The sequence below is a fragment of the Adiantum capillus-veneris genome, chromosome 6, assembly GCF_014529385.1.
Source record: "Adiantum capillus-veneris isolate H3 chromosome 6, ASM1452938v2, whole genome shotgun sequence".
Lineage (NCBI taxonomy): Eukaryota > Viridiplantae > Streptophyta > Polypodiopsida > Polypodiales > Pteridaceae > Adiantum > Adiantum capillus-veneris.
This window is the reverse complement of record NC_140936.1, coordinates 125,175,872-125,195,586: the sequence shown is the minus strand read 5'-3', so window position 1 is coordinate 125,195,586 and position 19,715 is coordinate 125,175,872. Positions and strand designations below refer to the sequence as shown.

The 19,715-nt window shown below is 40.3% G+C and overlaps 1 protein-coding gene and 1 pseudogene across 1 annotated transcript; both read left to right on the top strand.

Moving 5' to 3' along the window:
• Window positions 1-12,198: 12,198 nt before the first annotated feature.
• LOC147456223 (pentatricopeptide repeat-containing protein At4g18520, chloroplastic-like) lies at window positions 12,199-13,161 on the top strand. The gene is made up of 3 exons (XM_086513828.1): window positions 12,199-12,372; window positions 12,464-12,601; window positions 12,940-13,161. Exons 1-3 carry the CDS (start codon window positions 12,199-12,201, stop codon window positions 13,159-13,161), a joined length of 534 nt encoding a protein of 177 aa, XP_086369954.1.
• Window positions 13,162-14,671: 1,510 nt separating this feature from the next.
• Window positions 14,672-17,710, top strand: LOC147456222 (putative pentatricopeptide repeat-containing protein At3g13770, mitochondrial; annotated as a pseudogene).
• Window positions 17,711-19,715: the final 2,005 nt, after the last annotated feature.

Genomic DNA, 19,715 nt, shown 5'->3' with positions numbered 1-19,715 from the left:
TGGACGTACTCCTGCCACAGCAACAACGGTGCAAATCTGAACGTCATCCTCACGCCACGGCAAAACAAAACTACAGTATCCAGCAAGGCTAATCTGGGTGTACTCCCACCACAGCATTAGCGGTGCCATCCTGGGCGTCATCTCACGCCTCGGCAACTGTCACATAATGCCAGCGCTAATAAGTAGAGAGACTTGAGAGAAACCATACCGAAGGTTTTGGACAAACATTCTTTCCTATAGCAACCAGTTTAACTAGACATTCTTTCCTACTTGTCAAACATATGCCGAGTTTCTTGGGGTTAAGCCCCTTGGTTTCGGTCTGTGTTTTCTTTTCATAAGGTAAATAATATATTTCTATGGTCTCTCATATGCAATGATGCATAACTTGAAACTGCAATACTAACCTGTACCATAGCTCTGATTGATACAATTGGTGGAGACATAACATGTCGCAGGAGTTCCACCGTTACTTGTACCAGCTTCATGGTCATTAGCGCCTTGTGTTCGAGCACGCTTTGGAGCCATTTTTTTTGTACTACACTTATGTTATACACTTAGAACTTTAAATTGGTCAATTTCCCTAGTAGTCTCCTTGTTTCCAAAGAGAGTCTGTAATTTGAACCCTCGCCAACTCGGATTCACACTTAGTCTTGTTGTTCTATATCTAATTTCTATAAATCAAATATTTGTTAATCTTAATTAATCAAAAATTAAGTGTGTAAACTACGAGTGAAATTTTAGGACTGCATTACTTTTATGCATGACATTTCTAATCCAATTCTAACTTCCATTTCTATACTTCAACTAAATCAATTTTTAGTATTATTCAAAATTCTACTTAATCTAATTGACAATAAAATTGGTCAATGAGAATTTCATAATGTATAATAAGAATATGATGAGTTCTCTTATGTATTAACTTTCAATTTACTATGCATAAGTTAATAGTGAAGATGTATTAACTAGAGAGAGTAGGTATACTTAGAGAGATTAGAGTAAGAGAAAACATACACACACATCTTTTCTAAAGTTAATTGAATCTTACTAATCCATTAGAAAGATTAGAGTAAAAGAGAACACACACACATCCTTTTCTAAAGCTAATTGAATCTCACCAATCTATTAGAGGAATTAGAGTAAGAGATAGCACACACATACACTCATATCCTTCTTAAAACTAATTGAATCTTACTAATCTATTAGAGAAATTAGAGTAAGAGATAGCACACATACATCATTCACACCATTTTAAATAATTTGGGAAAATCCCGTTTCTCAAATTCTAAATGTGTATGCTAGGATTGTGTTATTTAATGATTTCTAAGCTCTAGTTGCCTTTAATTTATATAAATTATCATGATTGTATGAGTTTATTTTAATTTCTCTACTATAAAATTTAAGAATAAACCTCCAATATAGTTTTTGGAAAGAGGATTTGTATGACATCATTGCTTTTCAAAATTCAACAAATGCTTTTAGAAGTAGCTTCTCAAAAAATGAGGTGTCAAAAAAACCAATTGATATGATTTTAAAGCAGCATATAGATTGATTACAGCAATTAAAAAAGATAATATGTAAAGGAAAATACTATTAAACACTCTTGTCATAATTTGGTGACCTTAATCCATGTATAACAAAATACTTGGTCATGGTTTTGTAGCATGCTATCAAGTTTTCAATACACGATAATTTAAACAACATTCAAACTAATATCTCATGGCTATAAGACCATGAGATGCCATCTATTGCACCTATGGCCTTAAGGCCATATGGTGCTCTTTGTAGACATGTCTATGACTTTAATATGTCTCTTTATGACCTCAAGGTCATAGGGTTAGGATTGTTAGCTGGTCCCAACATATAAAGAGGTCCAGTCTCTTAAAGCCATATGTGACTTTATTTATGTGCCACCCTATGTCCATAAGGCTGTAGGTTGTCTTAGGGCCACAAGATGTTGTTTATGCCAATAAGAAACCCTTCTATGCTCTATGTTGGCACACTATGTCCCCAGGCGCACAAGGTGTGCCTCGTATGCTAGTTAGAAACCCTTTATTCTATATGTTGTCACCATATGTCCTTAGACCATAGGGTGCCCTCTGTGCTAGTAAGAAATCCTCTATACTCTGTGTGTGCACCCTATGGACCTAGGGCCACAAGGTACCCTCTATGCTAGTAAGAAATCCTCTACGCTCAATATTGAGACCATGTGGCCCCAAAGCCATAGGATATCCTCTATGGAGTGAGAAAAACCCTCTATGATCTATGTTCACAAACAATTAAAAAATCTAAACAATACTATAGAGTATCCTATGGCCCTAAGACCATAAGATGTCATCTATTGCACCTATAATTCCATTTGGTATTTTATTTACCTATACAAAGTTAGATGAGGCACTTACTTAGATAAACTATCATAATTCTAAATTTGAAATTATTTCTTAACATAAAACTACAATATAAAAACTCCTAATATAAGTTTGTGCCAAAGAATCAATGTTAAGATGAAGATTTTTTACATCAAGAACATGCGTTAAAACTTCACTCAAAGGTTTTAGAGATGGTGTCTCAAAAAAATGAGGTGTTTAAAAACACCATTTGATGTGAATAATACGAATTTTATACATTGATTATGTCAAAATAGTATAAAGTATAAACATAAAGATTACCACCAACTTGACAGTTTCATAAAAATTATGGTCTTCATCGCATGTACAATAAAAGACTAACTAGAAACAATATGATATCTCCAAGATTGAGGGTGTTCAAAAAACACCGTTTTGTAATACTACCAAATGTCAATAAATTCTGATTGTTTGGATCACTTAATAAAGACAATTAATAAGAAGAAAAAGTTAACAATACCATAGAAGCATCAAACAATGAAACCAAAGAACTTGAATGAGAGAAGTCTCCTGACAATAGGATGCACTTCATTAAAAAAACAACTTAAATATGTTTCAAGATATCCCACAACATTCCATCAAGTTTAAATCTTGAAAAGTATACATTGCCAAATACTTGGTAGATGCTATTTAGAATACTTAACTAGTACACTTAAAATGGCCTCCTTCTCTTGAGATTTTGAGTCCTTTGAGACATATAACATTGCATTACATAGTGAGTCTCAGGATCAGGATGGAAAATTACAAAATTTATTATGGTATAATCTCTCTTGTCTTTAGCATTAAACCATCCACATAACCATGGAACAATTTCATCTTTTAAAAAACTTTGAAGCAATTGAGTAGGTTGGTTCCAAAACTTTGGAAAAATCATATAAGTTCCTTGCATATTCCACATCACTCGATATGAACTATGATCAAATATTATAGTGTTGCTCCCATCTAAATAATCAAATAGCTTCCATATGGTCGAAAGATTTTTGTGATAGGATCTTTTGTAACCGATCATGAAATTTGAATTTTGGCAGCACCGGTTATCCATAATCATCTTGAATTTGTGACTTTGTGTAGGAAAACAGGTCTTGATTATGTGTTGAGATTTTCTTAAACGATGGCAGCTCCAAATCCAAACCTCAAAGAACTCAAAGCAAAATCTTAAGAAATACTCTGCATCTGGACGCACCGCATACACCTCATTGTTATCTTCTACAATGCACATGTACTTGGTCCAAGTTGGCCTTGATTGAAGCTCAAATGTTGCAAGAAGCACACCCTCTAAATCCAACATAAGCGTTCTTTTGTCCTGTTTGAAAGATGTTGGTAGATAATGAAACCATTGCTCTTGGTTTGAATGTGATATTTGATGTAATATGAAAGGGAGCTCCTCTATTTTGTGATAATCTAATAGCAAAACATTTTTTCTTAGAAGCCCTGAAATGATTAAAAAAAAAAGTTAATATAGAGATCTTTAGTGTGTTGAAGACCTTAGGGACATAGGGTGCTAATTTGTGGTTACACTTAGTAAGTCTTATGCAAGAACACATGCCAAACTATGACCCTATGGCCTTAGATTCATAGGGTGTTGAGACCATAAAGTGAAATTCCCCCAAGGACATATAGGGCGAGATTTGACCTTATGAGCATGTAGATTGTCCTTGATAGCATAGTGAACTCAAATTTCAAAGCAAACAACTATAAAAGCTTTTTAAAAAAAGAGCATTTGGCACATGAAACTCAGAAGTTACTTATAGTCTTGAAAGACAATTTAAAAAACTATTAATCATTTACATCTTCATATATCTTGAAACCCTAAGCACTCTAACAAAGTCTCTGAGTACATAAAGATCTTTGTAAATGAAAAAATGTTACAAAACATTGCTCCATCATTTCTTGATATAGGGCTATTTGAGATCATACTGAATTTTTAGATGCTTTATATAATTCCTGGCTTCATGTACTTTGATCACAGGCTCCTTGTATCCCAATTTTTCGGCAAGCATGATTGCTTCTGTACCTTTCAAGGCTGATAATGATTTGATATTCTTGAAGAACCTTACTTTTTCTCGATCACGAGCTGAAAGTTTCTTGTCTTGACTTCGAGTGGACATTCCACTAGTGCTAGATGTTGTAACTTTCTCATCGTGAAGAGGACGAGAAACTTCTGGTAGCCTTGCCGTGGAGTAGGTTTTTCCTAGAAAAATTAGATTTCTCTCCTCCCACTCTGCAACAACCTTGTGTATATGGTTATAAAGCTCACGACCTTCAGCAATGGGTGCTTATCCATATAAATGAGACCCTGTAACTGTGCGAATGTCATTAACATGATTGAGAGCTTTGATATATGGTAGCAGCTCCCCAAGGAGGATATTATCCTCCTTATCATCAACATTAAATGATGGTGGAAAACTACAATTCAATGCAGTATTCACACATCCCTTTAATGGTTCATCATCTACAAGAAGCAATCTTCTTGCATCAAGCCCAAATTTTGATGATGCAATAGCCAGCGGTTTGAAAAGTGCTTCTACTCCTGGATTATCTAAGCGAGTGATCCTTGATTCTACGTATGGTTGACATTGGCTTTGCCCCCAGATCATAAAGAATGGAAATTTTTCTTTAGCTTCCTTTTCTAAAATCTTGATGATGTCCACAACATGCATGTCATTAGCAGCTGACCATATCCCTACATTGAAATTGCTAAATAGAGCCTTTAAAAACTCAATGCATCCTGGACGAAGAACAATATGCTCATGTCCAAACTTTAAGCTCTTCATTTTCTTGGACTTTTTCCAGCATCTCCTCAGGAACAATCCACACAAGCTCACTATTATAGTCAGCATTGATTTGTTGGTGGATGGAAGGTCTGACTCACCATGCACTTCGATTTCCAAATCCTGGGGTGCTAAAATATTTGTATTGGATTCTCATTCTAGCGTTGCACATGTTCTGGAACTTCCATTTCCTTCTACTTCCATTGTGGTGTCATGCAATCCAATTCCCAACTCTTGGGCTACTAGAATATTTTCCTTGGATTCTTCTTCTTCCCTTGGACATTTCTGGAACTTTCACTGTCTTCTTCCATTGGATTACTCTTTAAATTTATCTCCAGTCATTGTAGCAGTTGACCTTCAAAGACTTGTAGATTCTTGTCATCTTCGTCAGAAACTATTTGGTTGACATGGAGATTGATAGAATCTTTCTCGTAGGGTCAATGGCATTAGCATCCTCTATACCAACAATCTCAAGTAAAACTTTGTCAGCCGCAATATCTTGTTGAAGGACTCCAAGTTTAAAGAACACCTAATTTTAGATTCCAAAGTATCAACATTTTGATAACTCTTTTTTGTCACACTCTTACAAAAAACTAATCGCAAATAGCAAATTTACTAACTGACAACACATCTACAATGAAAAATTTTTTATGCTCCTTATTGTCTAGAGATTCCTAATCTTTATCTAGCTACATTAGTTCTTTGTCCATGATGGTGGTGCCTAGAAGTATACTTGGAGAAAAATTTATGCCTTTAAGCTCTAGAGCAGAAGCCTCATTTTCTATTGCCATGATCTTCTTGCATTGGATGATTTCCTTGACTAAGTTTCTTATGACCTTCAGGCCATACGGTTCTCTTTGTAGATATCTCTATGACTTTAAGATAATTCAAAATATATCTGTTTATGGCCTCAAGGCCATAGGGTAAGGATTGTTGGGAGGTCTCAACATATAAATAGATATATGGATTCAAATCCATATGGTACTTTATTTATGTGTCACCCTATGGCCCTAAGGCCATGGGTTGTCATAGGGCCACAAGATGTCCTCTATGAGCATTAGTAAGAAACCATATATGCTTTATGTTGGCACCCTATGACCCGAGGGCCACAAGGTCTGCTCTTTATGCTAGTAAGAAACCCTTTATGCTACATGTTATCACTCTATGGCGTTTGGGCCATAGGGTTCCCTATGTGCTAGTAACAAATTCTCTATGCTCTTTGTTTGCACCCTATGGACCTAGGGGCACAAGGTACCCTCTATGATAGTAAGAAATCCTCTATTCTCTATGTTTTCTCCCTATGGACCTAGGGCCACAAGGTAGTCTCTATGCTAGTAAGAAATCCTCTATGCTCAATATTGAAACCCTATGGCCCCAAGGCCATAGGATGTCCTCTATGCTATTAATAAAAACCCTCTACTCTCTATGTTGGCACCCTATGGAGACTTGAGGGCCACAAGGTACCCTTTATAATGCTACTAAGAAACCTTGTATGCTCTAGGGGAGTACCAAATAGCCCCTAGGCCACAAGGTTCGCTCTATGCTAGAAAGAAAACCTCTACGGTCTACATTGGCAACCTACAGCCCTTGGGCCATAGGGTGCTTCAAATGGCTCCTAGGCCACATGGTGCCCTCTATGCTAGAAAGGAAACCTCTGTGCTCTACATTGACACTCTATGGCCCGAAGGCCATAGGGTGCCCCTTACGCCTAGTATGAAACCATTGAAACTCTATATTAGCATCTAAAGACCGTAGGCCACAAGGTGAGCTCTATGCTAGTAAGAAACCATCTAAACTCTGTTGGTAGCCAAAGGCCATAGGATAGCCAAAGAACCCTTTAGGAGCATTCCCCACAAAGATCACCTTATGGCCCCATGGTGATTTAGTGGCCTAGGTGCCCTTCTTAAGACTCTTTTATTTTTGTATCATATGGCCCCAGGGAAATAAGCTATCCTCTATGCTATCAAAAAACCGCTTATGCTCTTTGTTGGAATCATATGGCCCCAAGTCCATAGGGAGACCATAGGGTGCTCTCTATGCTAGCAAGAAACCCTCCATGCTATATATTTGCACCCTATGGCACCAAGGACACAAGGTGTCCTCATTGATAGTAAGAAACCCTCTATGCTCTAAGTTTACACCCCATTTGACTATGTTGACACCCTATGGCCTTGGGGCCATAGGATGCTCCCTAGGGCCACAAGGTTCCCTTCAACCTAGGAAGAGACCCTTTATTCCCTAAATTGGTACTCTTTGGCCTCAGGGTCATAGGGTGCCTTCTATGCTAGTAGGATACATTATATGGTCTAGGTTTCCACTCTATTGCGTAGGGCTAAAAGGTTTGATCTATGAAGAAACCATGTATACTATATGTTGGCAGTGTATGGCCCTAGGAATAGAAGGAAACCCTAGGGCTATAGGGTGTCCTCTATGCTACTATCATATGGTCCAAGGGCCGGATAGTGACCAAGGTATCATGTGTGTCCCAAGGGTAACAAGATGCTAATAAAAATCCCTCTATGCTTTATGTGGGCACCCTATGGCCCCAAGGCCATACGGCGATCTTTATGCTAGTAAAATTCCCTCAATGCACTATGTTTATGTGTATACTTATAAGAAGCCATTTATGCACTATGTTGGCATCTTATGACCCTAGATCCATAAGATGTCCTCTATGGTAAAAGAGAAATTGTACATGGGATATGATGGCATCCTATGGTCCTAGGGCCATAGGGTGTCCTCTATGCTAGCAAAATGTGTAAGTTAATACTCCGAAATTGAAAGAGCTTTTCAGAAAAAAAAAGAAAAAAAAAACCTTCTACTTCCATTGTGGTGTCATGCAATCCAATTCCCAACTCTTGGGCTACTAGAATATTTTCATTAGATTCTTCTTCTTCCCTTGCACATGTTCTGGAACTTTCACTGTCTTCTTCCATTGGATTACTCTTTAAATTTATCTCCAGTCGTTGTAGCAGTTGACCTAAAAAGACTTGTAGATTCTTGTTATCTTCGTCAGAAACTCTTTGGTTGACATGGATATTGATAGAATCTTTCTCAGTAGGGTCAATGGCATTAGCATCCTCTATACCAAAAATCTCGAGTAAAACCTTGTCAGCCGCAATATCTTTTTGAAGGACTGCAAGTTTAAAGAACACATAATTTTAGATTCCAAAGTATCTAGATTTTGATAACTCTTTTTTTCATCACTCTTAGAGAAAACTAATCGCAAATAGCAAATTTACTAACTGACAACACATCTAGCTACATTAGTTCTTTGTCCATGATGGTGGCGCCTAGAAGTATACTTGGAGAAAAATTTATGACTTTAAGCTCTAGAGCAGAAGCCTCATTTTCTATTGCCATGATCTTCTTGCATTGGATGATTTCCTTGACTAAGTTTCTTATGGCCTTCAGGCCATACGGTTCTCTTGGTAGATATCTCTATGACTTTAAGATAATCCAAAATATGTCTGTTTATGGCCTCAAGGCCGTAGGGTTAGGATTGTTGGGAGGTCTCAACATATAAATAGATATATGGCTTCAAAGCCATATGGTACTTTATTTATGTGTCACCCTATGGCCCCAAGGCCATGGGTTGTCATAGGGCCACAAGATGCCCTCTATGAGCACTAGTAAGAAACCATATATGCTTTATGTTGGCACCCTATGACCCGAGGGCCACAAGGTCTACCTCTTATGCTAGTAAGAAACCCTTTATGCTACATGTTGTCACTTTATGGCCTTTGGGCCATAGGGAGGCCTCTGTGCTAGTAACAAATCCTCTATGCTCTATGTTTGCACCCTATGGACCTAGGGCCACAAGGTACCCTGTATGATAGTAAGAAATCCTCTATTCTCTATGTTTGCACCCTATGGACCTAGGGCCACAAGGTAGCCTCTATGCTAGTAAGAAATCCTCTATGCTCAATATTGCAACCCTATGGCCCCAAGGCCATAGGATGTCCTCTATGCTAGTAAGAAAAACCCTCTACGCTCTATGTTGGCACCCTATGGAGATTTGAGGGCCACAAGGTACCCTTTATAATGCTACTAAGAAACCTTGTCTACATTGGCAACCTACAGCCCTCGGGCCATAGGGTGCATCAAATGGCTCCTAGGCCACATGGTACCCTCTATGCTAGAAAGGAAACCTCTGCGCTCTACATTGACACTCTATGGCCTCAAGGCCATAGGGTGCCCCTTACGCCTAGTATGAAACCATTGAAACTCTATATTAGAATCTAAAGACCGTAGGCCACAATGTGAGCTCTATGTTAGTAAGAAACCATCTAAACTCTATCTTGGTAACCTATGGCCCAAAGGCCATAGGATAGCCAAGGAACCCTTTAGGATCATTCCCCACAAAGACCACCTTATGGCCCCATTGTGATTTAGTGGCCTAGGTTCCCTTCTTAAGACTCTTTTATTTTTGTATCATATGGCCCCAGGGAAATAAGCTATCCTCTATGCTATCAAAAAACCGTTTATGCTATTTGTCGAAATCATATGGCCCCAAGGCCATAGGGTGCTCTCTATGCTAGCAAGAAACCCTCCATGCTATATGTTTGCACCCTATGGCACCAAGGACACAGGGTGTCCTCCATGATAGTAAGAAACCCTCTATGCTCTAAGTTTGACTATGTTGACACCCTATGGCCCTGGGGCCATAGGGTGCTCCCTAGGGCCACAAGGTGCCCTTCAACTTAGGAAGAGACCCTTTATGCCCTAAATTGGTACTCTTTGGCCTCAGGGTCATAGGGTGCCTTCTATGCTAGTAGGATACATTATATGGTCTAGGTTTCCACTCTATAGTGTAGGACTAAAAGGTTTGCTCTATGAAGAAACCATGTATACTATATGTTGGCAGTGTATGGCGCTAGGGATAGAAGGAAACCCTAGGGCTATAGGGTTTCCTCTATGCTACTATCATATGGTCCAAGGGCTAGATAGTGACCAAGGTATCATCTGTGTGAGAATTCTCTACTATATATACAAAAACCACTTTATGGCACATTGCGTCCAAGGGAAACAAGGTGCTAATGAAAATCCCTCTATGGTCTATGTTGGCACCCTATGGTCCCAAGGCCATAGGGCGGTCTTTATGCTAGTAAAATTCCCTCTATGCACTATTTTTACGTGTATACTTATAAGAAGCCATTTATGCACTATGTTGGCGTCTTATGACCCTAGATCCATAAGATGTCCTCTATGGTAAAAGAGAAATTGTACATGGGATATGATGGCATCCTATGGTCCTAGGGCCATAGGGTGTCCTCTATGCTAGAAAAATGTGTAAGCTAAAAAAATGCGATAAATATGCAACACGATATACAAAATTGAATCATTATCATACATCATACATTTGTTGCTTTACCACACAGTTGAAGGGATCTTTGCCTTCAAATATCATTATAACATTCAAACATTTAAATCAAAATTTCAAGTACTTTAATTCACAAATGCATTGATCTGTTGGTGGATGGAAGGTCCGGCTCACCATGCACTTTGATTTACAAATCCTGAGGGGCAAAAGTATTTGTGCTGGATTCTCCTTATGACATTGCACATGTTTTGGAACTTGCATTGCCTTCTACTTCCAATTTACAAACTTAAACAATGGTTATACATTATACAATCATTTCTTTGCAATAAACCTTGATACAATGTTCCGATTGCTACATGACAAGCTAAAAAATTCTACTAGTCCTAGCTTCTCTCTATTGAAAAAAATTCAAGATATAAATTCCAATTCTCTGCATCATCTAGAAGAGAAACCAAATCATAGTTTGGAACAAAATACTCGCACTTTATATAAAATCTTGTTACAATCAAAGAACGAGATCTTCACATAATCCAAAGGACAAATGCTTCAATAACCATTTATACTCGATGTTTACTATCTAAGCAAATAGTTGGCATTTACACAGATGTTGAATATATGTTTAATCTAGTTAGTTGCAATACAAAGAAAATTATTTCAAAGCAAATATGTTTAATCTAGTTAGTTGCAATACAAAGATAATTATTTCAAACGCTTACACCATCAATTCACAATAGAAGAACTTACACCCAACAAAAAATGACCATACATCAATTGTTCAAACTCTCATTTTGAAATTTTGAGGACTAAATACTTTTTAGTTTTTTCTAGCTTATTTAATTCTCAATATAATATTAAACCTTAATCACAAGATAAGAAATATATTTCCCTAACGTATATGGACACAAGATATAAGGCCAATGAAAAATGTTCTTGAAACACTTAAAAGAGTCTTTAGGTGACCTAGAATAACCAACCTATGGTCTAAAGGCCATAGGGTAGAGAGACGGGATAGTGTAGAGAGAGAGAGAGAGAGAGAGAGAGAGAGAGAGAGTCTGTGTGTGTGTGGGCTTCTGTTCCTTCCACTGTGGCGCTACCCCAACCATGTCTCCCCTCTTCAGTGTAGGCCCACACCGGCAATAGGCATGTAGGCCAATTGAGGTGTACTTCAGAAGCACACAAACTGCTTTGAGAGCTTCCCATCTGGGACATTTTCTATTGGATTGTGCTAATTGCAGGATATGTCAACAAGAGCACGGCCAAGATGATCTGGGTTGTTTGTAGCAGATTCAAAGCGAAGGCATCTCTCCATATGCAATCACCTATGCTTGGATCTTGAAGGCACGTGGCGCGATGATTAGTCAGAGGCTATTGAAAAAGATGTCATTCTTGGGAATTGCTCGGTATTGTTGGTCAGGGGCAGTCGAAAGAGGACGTCGTGCTTCGGAATGCCTTGGTTGACATGTACACAAAATGTGGTGCTTATAGGAGCTTCCTGTCTAGAATGTCTTCTCTTGGAGAGCTTCCTATCTGGGAGGTTGCTATTCGAATGCACTGATTGCAAGATATGTCAACAAAGGCATGAGAAGGAAGATCTGGGTTCTGTGTAGTAGCAGATGCAAAAGTGAGGGCATCTCTCCATATGCAATGAACTATGCTTGGATCTTGAAGGCATGTGGTGCTGATTTGGGCAAAAGAATTCACAATGAGATTGTTAGTCCAGGGGGTGTTGAGAAAAGAGGCGGTGCTTGGGAGTGTCGGGATCTACATGTTTGTCAAGTGTGGTGTCCTTCCAAAAGCAAAGAAAGTGCTTCAGGAGCTTTCGATCTGGGAGGTCATCTCTTTGGAATGCACTGATTCTGGTGTTTGCCCAACTAAGGTAGATGCAATCACATATGCTTGAGGAGCTCCGTGTCCGGAATGACATCCCTTCAAACACATTGATTGTGGCATATGCACAAAAGGCGTAGGGCAAGGAAGCTAGGGGTTGTTTTCAGCGGATGCAAAGTGAGGTTGTTTCTCATGATGCAAACATCTATGCTTGCAGCTTCAAGGCATGGGGGACCATGCAAGATGCTCAAATGGGGAAAAGAATTCATGATGATATTGTTTGTCAGGGGCTGTTGAAAAGGACGTCCTGCTTGAGAATGCCTTGGTCGACATGTACGCAAAATGTGGTGCTTAAAGGAGCTTCCTTTCCAGAATGTCTTCTCTTGGATTGTAGTCACTTGCCTAGGAGGGGTAGCCTGAGCAAGATGTGGCTAATTTCAGTGAATGTGAAGCGAGGACATCCCTACGGATGCAATTACCTACACTTGAGAATCTCTATGCATTGATTGTCGAGATATGACCAAGAGCCATAGGGTGAGGAAGTTATGGCTGTTTTCAGCAGATGTGAAGTGAGGGTGTCTCTCCATATGCAATCACCTATGCTTGGATCTTGAAGGCATGTGGCCTTGATTGGGGCAAAATAAATCACAATGAGATTGTTAGTCAGGGGCTGTTGAAAAAAGAGGTGGTGCCTGGGAGTGCGGAGATTGACATGTATGTCAAGTGTGGTGTCCTTCAGAAAGAAAAGAAAGTTCTTGGGAGCTTTCTACTTGGGAAATCATCTCTTGGGAATGCATTGATTGTGGCATTTGCCCCGCCCAATGCACAAAAGGGGTAGGGCAAGGAAGCTAGGGGTTGTTTTTAGTGGATGCAAAGCGAGGTTGTTTCTCCAAATGAAAACATCTATGCTTGCAACTTCAAATACATGGGGGACTATGCAAGATGCTGACATGGGGAAAGGAATTCACGATGGTATTGTTGGTGAGGGGCAGTTGAAAGAGGACATCGTGCTTCGGAATGCCTTGGTCGACATGTACGCAAAATGTGGTGCTGAAAGGAGCTTCCTATCTAGAATGTCTTCTCTTGGAGAGCTTCCTATCTAGGAGGTTGTCTACTGGAATGCACTAATTGCAAGATATGTCAACAAAGGCAGAACCAGGAAGATCTGGGTTGTTTGTAGCAGATGCAGAGTGAGGGCATCTCTCCATATGCAATCACATACGCTTGTATCTTGAAGGCGCGTGGCACCATGATTAGTTAGGGGCTATTGAAAAAGATGTCGTTCCTGGGAATTGCTCGGTATTGTTGGTCAGGGGAAGTCGAAAGAGGACGCCGTGCTTCGGAATTCCTTGGTTGACATGTACGCAAAATGTGGTGCTTATACGAGCTTCCTGCCTAGAATGTCTTCTCTTGGAGATCTTCCTATCTGGGTGGTTGCTATTCAAATGCACTGATTGCAAAATATGTCAACAAAGGCATGAGCAGTAAGATCTGGGTTCTCTGTAGTAGCAGATGCAAAAGTGAGGGCATCTCTCCATATGCAAAAGCGAGGGTGTCTCTCCATATGCAATCACCTATGCTTGGATCTTGAAGGCATGTGGTGCTGATTTGGGCAAAAGAATTCACAATGAGATTGTTAGTCCAGGGGGTGTTGAAAAAAGAGGCGGTGCTTGGGAGTGTCGGGATCTACATGTTTGTCAAGTGTGGGGTCCTTCAAAAAGCAAAGAAAGTGCTTTTGAAGATTTCGATATGGGAGGTCATCTCTTCGGAATGCACTGATTGTGGTGTTTGCCCAACTAAGGTAGATGCAATCACATATGCTTGAGGAGCTCCGTGTCCGGAATGACTTCCCTTAAACACATTGATTGTGGCATATGCACAAAGGCGTAGGGCAAGGAAGCTAGGGGTTGTTTTCAGCAGATGCAAAGTGAGGTTGTTTCTCATGATGCAAACATCTATCCTTGCAGCTTCAAGGCATGGGGTACCATGCAAGATGCTGGAATGGGGAAAAGAATTCATGATGATATTGTTTTTCAGGGGCTGCTGAAAAGGACATCATTCTTGAGAATTCCTTGGTCGACATGTACGCAAAATGTGGTGCTTAAAGGAGCTTCCTTTCTAGAATGTCTTCTCTTGCAGTCACTTGCCTAGGAGGGGTAGGCTGAGGAAGCTGTGGCTAATTTCAGTGAATGTGAGGCGAGGAAATCCCTACGGATGCAATTACCTACACTAGAGAATCTCTATGCGTTGATTGTCGAGATATGCCCAAGAGCCATAGGGTGAGGAAGTTATGGGCTGTTTTCCACTTCAGAATGTCATCTCTTGGAGTAGTGCATCCATTGTGGCATATGCTGAGGAGGGGAAGGGTGACAAACCTGTGGGCTGTTTTCAACAAATGCGAAATGAGGGCATCTCTCCATATACAAATGAATATGCTTGAGGGGCTCCCTGTCTGGGGCGTCATCTCTTACAATGCATTTATTGCTCGATATGCCCAAGAGGGGCATGGACAGAAACCTCTGGGCTATTTTCAGTGGGTGCAAAGCGAGGAGTGATTGAGGAGCTTTCTATCTGGGAGGTCATCTCTTTGGAATGCACTGATTGAGGAATTTGCCCAACTGAGGCAGATGAAATCACATATGCTTGAGGTACTCCATGTCCCAAAGGCCATCCCTTCTAACACATTGATTGTGGAATATGCACAAAGAATGGTAGGGCGAGGAAGCTAGGGGTTGTTTTTAGCAGATCAAAGCGAGGTTGTTTCTCCATATGAAAACATCTATGCTTGCAGCTTCAAGGCATGGGGGACTATGCAAGATACTCACACGTCGTGCTTGAGAATGCCTTGGTCGACATGTACACAAGATGTGGTGCTTAAAGGAGCTTCCTGTCTGGAATTTCTTCTCTTGGATTGCATTCATTTTCCTAGGAGGGGTAGGGTGAGGAATCTCTGGCTAATTTTAGTGAATGTGAAGCGAGGACATACCTAGGATGCAATTACCTACACTTGAGAATCTCTATGTGTTGATTGTCGAGATATGCCCAAGAGCCATAGGGTGAGGAAGTTGTGGGTTGTTTTCAACAGATGTGAAGCGAGGGTTTCTCTCCACATGCAATCACCTATGCTTGCATCTTCAAGGCATATGGGACTATGCAAGATGCTGATACTGGAAAAGAATTCATGATGATATTGTTAGTCGGGGGTTGTTGAAAAAAAAAGTCTTGCTTGGAATTCCTTAGTCAACACATACGCAAAATTTTATCCACCTAAGAAGCTTCCTCTTCGGAATGTCATCTCTTGGAGTAGTGCATCCATTGTGGCATATGCTGAGGAGGGGTAGGGTGACGAACCTGCAAAGAATTCATGATGATATTGTTAGTCGGGGGTTGTTGAAAAAAAATGTCTTGCTTGGGAATTCCTTGGTTCACTATGCAAGATGCTGATACCGGCAAAGAATTCATGATGATATTGTTAGTTAGGGATTGGCATGTATGCCGATTGTGGTGTAGAAGCACAAAAAGCGATTAGAGAGCTTCCTATCTAAAGGGTTGTCTAACAAGGGCACGACCAGGAAGATCTGGGTTGTTTGTAGGAGATGCGAAGTGAGGTTGTATCTCCAGATGCAAACACCTATGCTTGAAGCTTCAAGGCATGGGGGGATTATGCAAGACGCTGAAATGGGGAAAAGCATTCAAGATGATATTGTTAGTCAGGGGCTATTAAAAAAGGACGTCGTCTTGGGAATGCCTTGGTCGACATGTACACAAAATATGGTGCTTAAAGGAGCTTCCTGTCTAGAATTTCTTCCCTTGGATTGCATTCATTTGCCTAGGAGGGGTAGGGTAAGGAAGCTATGGCTAATTTCAACGAATGTTAAGCGATGACATCCCTACGATTGCAATTACCTGCACTTGAGGATCTCCATGCTTTGATTGCCGAGATATGTCCAAGAGCTGTAGGGTGAGAAAGTTGTGGGTTGTTTTCAGCAGATGTGAAGCGAGGGTTCTCTCCACATGCAATCACCTACGCTTGCATCTTCAAGGCATGTGGGACTATGCAAGATGCTGATACGGGCAAAGAATTCACGATGATATTGTTAGTCGAGGGTTGTTGAAAAAAAATGTCATGCTTCGGAATTACTTGGTCGACATGTACGCAATATTTTGGTGCACCTAAGACGCTTCCTCTACGGAATGTCACCTCTTGGAGTAGTGCATTCATTGTGGCATACGGTGAGGAGGGGTAGGGTGACGAACTTGTGGACTATTTTCAGCAAATGTGAAATGAGGGCATCTCTCTATGTGCAATCACCTATGTTTGAGGGGTTCCCTTTCCGGAACATCATCTCTTACAATGCATTTGTTGCTGGATATGCCCAAGAGGGGCATGGACAGGAAGGTCTAGGCTATATTTAGTGGGTGCAAAGCGAGGGTGTCTCTCTAGATGCAATCATCAATGCTTGCATCTCCCAAGGCATGTGAGCAAAAGGTCTATTGAAAAAGGACATCCAACTTGGGAATTCCTTTGTCGACATGTACGCAAAATGTGGTCTGCTTAAGGAGCTTCATGTCTAGATTGTTCTCTCTTGGAGTGCATTGATTACTACATATGCCTCTAGAGCTATTTTGAGTGGATGAGAAGGGAGGGTGTGCCTCCAGATGCAACCCTATCCAGAACATGTCTTTGAATGCATTGATTTTGGGGTATGCCCAAGAAGGGTAGGGCCAGGAAGATTTGGGTTGTTTGTAGCAGATGCAAAGCAAGGGCATCATGCTTAGCACTGCCTTGGTTGACATGTATCCCAAATGTAGTGTACTTCATAGAGCACTAATTGCAGGATATGTCCAAGCTCTGTGCTATTTTTGGCAGATGCAATCACATTCTCTTGAATCTTAAAGGAAAACATGACAAGGTGAAGGGGGGGTCTATGATGACACATTTGAAGCTCGGGCTCTACAATGGGAGAAGGAAAGGCAAGGGTTAGGGTCACAAAGCTCCGGGCTATTTTCGAGCAGATGTAGAGAGATGGCACAATCACGTACACTTGAACCTTGGAGGCATGTGGCATTACACATGAATTCATGATGATAATGTTAGACTCATGTTGTTCAAAGAACAAGTCGTGCTTAGCACCGCCTTGGTCCACATGTATCAATAAGTGTGGTGCACCACATAAAGCACAAAAAGTGCTCGAGGAGCCTCCTAACTAGGATGTCGTCTCTTGGAATGCACTAATTGGGGGATATGTCCAGCTGGGCAGGGCCAAGAAGCTTTGTGCTATTTTTGACAGATATGAAGCGAGGGCGTCTCTCGAGATGCAATCACATTCGCTTGCATCTTGAAGGAAAGAAAATGGCATGGAGAAAGGGTGTCACAAGCAGCTTGATCCAGTCATGTCTCACAAGTTCACATTTTTTCAAAGAAAATAAATTGAGAACAATAACGAGCCAAACATCAATGTTTTTAACATCATGGGCAGATTTGAGATGGGACAAATAAAAAAAAATGACAACAATAATAATCTAAATATCAGTAATGTAATATCATGGGTGGCTAGCTTAACCTGTTTCCTATAGACTTTCTAGAATGGCCTCAGCATCCAATGGTTCTTCAATTTCTTCTTCCTCTGAATCTTTGGCATTGACTTTCTCTGTGTTATCCACACCTGCCCACCTTCTAAGATCAAGGTCTTCTTCCACTATGGAATGGCAAAGAGATTCCAATTGCGTCATTTGATCACTACTACATGCAACTGATATCACCTTTCTCTGTTGTTGTAGTGCCTCTTTAGTCCCATAGCCTAATGAGAAGATGTCTATCACTTGATCATCTTCTTTGAGACAGATGCATTTGATTGCACGACGTACAAAAAAGGATTTGGCCGTGGTCACAGCATCATACTCGTCGTCATTGATGTAGAGAGTATGCATTGGCTCCAACAATGACTCTTTAACACTAGAGTAGTTGGTGTACTGCTCTCCTTGACTGAAAAATGCCCAAACCCCAAAAATACTTCGCAAAGAGCACATGTTTGGATGGTCTCTCATCCCATTAAGGAGCTTAAAGGTAGAACGTGCAATTGATACCATTTAGCTTTTTCAGAAATTGCCTTATCTAGGGAAGCAGCATGCTGATACTTGACTAAGCCGGCAATTAAAAACTCTGATGGTTGATGTGCTACCCCACATACTCCATCAATTACTTTACCAAATTGGGCAGCACTCCAACCACTAGATGTAAGACTTTTGTGTGTTGTGTCTATGATGCAAACACCAACACGAATTTTAGAGCTATTCTCACTGCAGAGAAACTCAATGCCTTCCGAATTCTTTCCAACACACTTGATTGTCCATGGTAAAATGAATTGCAAACTAGAAGTGCCATTATTTTGTGCAATGATCCACTGCACATATCCCCTAGTGATCTCAGGAATTGTCTCTTTCTCCTTTCCTTTTTGTAGTAGGAGATTTATCCATTGCGTACAACTCGTGAAGAGAGATTTTTAAATCTCATCTGTAATGTTATAATGAGACTTACATTTATCCCATGAAGAAACTGCTATTGCTGATGGATCTATCTCTTTAAATTCCATCAACATTTGAGGCTCAAAAACCCTGGTCTTCTTTAAGACCGTTGCACGTGCAGTGAGGTCGAGCATGCCCGCTTGTTGACGTGGTTTCTTCACTAAGCAGATCTTCTCATCTGCCAGCTCTTGTTGTAGTAGCTTGACATCATTATCTTCTAAACCAGCTAGGCATCTAAAGGTTGCTATGCTTGGTTGTCGCCCACCAGCAGTTGATGTCTGATGCTTCTCGAAGATGTGTATCCACTGATCATAGATTTCATCATCGTACATGACCATGTGTGCTTCTTTGTTGGCAAATGATTTATGCTTAAACACGATGTTCACCACATTTACAAAGGCCTTCAAAATAAATAAAAGAAAATTTACTTTATTTCAAGACATATTTGTAACAAAAACAAGCATAGGGAAGTGGAACTTACATCCCAACCTGCTCGACTTGGATGACCGACATGAACACCTGCCTTGGGTTTTGTTGGTTTAGAATATGCAAGCCATTGACTACGGCCATGCTTCAAGACCTCCACATAAGGCTGGTGTTTCATTGTTGTTATTCTCTCCATGTTCTCCATTTTGGAAATTCGAACAACAACCTCTTTCGGAGCGTCTACCACTATCCTTGCAGTTCTAAACTTGTAGAACTCTTTTCTCAAAGCATACTTAGTGCTGTTGTTACGCAAAAAAGCTCTAGCGGCTATGATGGAATGCTAACCAGCTAGAATCAGTAGTGGTATGTTGATAGCTTATCTCCATGCACTTCAGCTTTTTGTAAATGAATTTTTTTAATTGGGTTATACGGCATCAAGTC

Bases quoted from the DNA above. Each gene is read 5' to 3' on its own strand.
- LOC147456223 (XM_086513828.1), top strand. From the start codon at position 12,199: ATGAGATTGTTAGTCCAGGGGGTGTTGAGAAAAGAGGCGGTGCTTGGG. The intron at 12,373-12,463 runs GTAGATGCAATC...CAAAAGGCGTAG, and splicing joins CTGGTGTTTGCCCAACTAAG to GGCAAGGAAGCTAGGGGTTG. The intron at 12,602-12,939 runs GTTTGTCAGGGG...TGGATCTTGAAG, and splicing joins AAAGAATTCATGATGATATT to GCATGTGGCCTTGATTGGGG.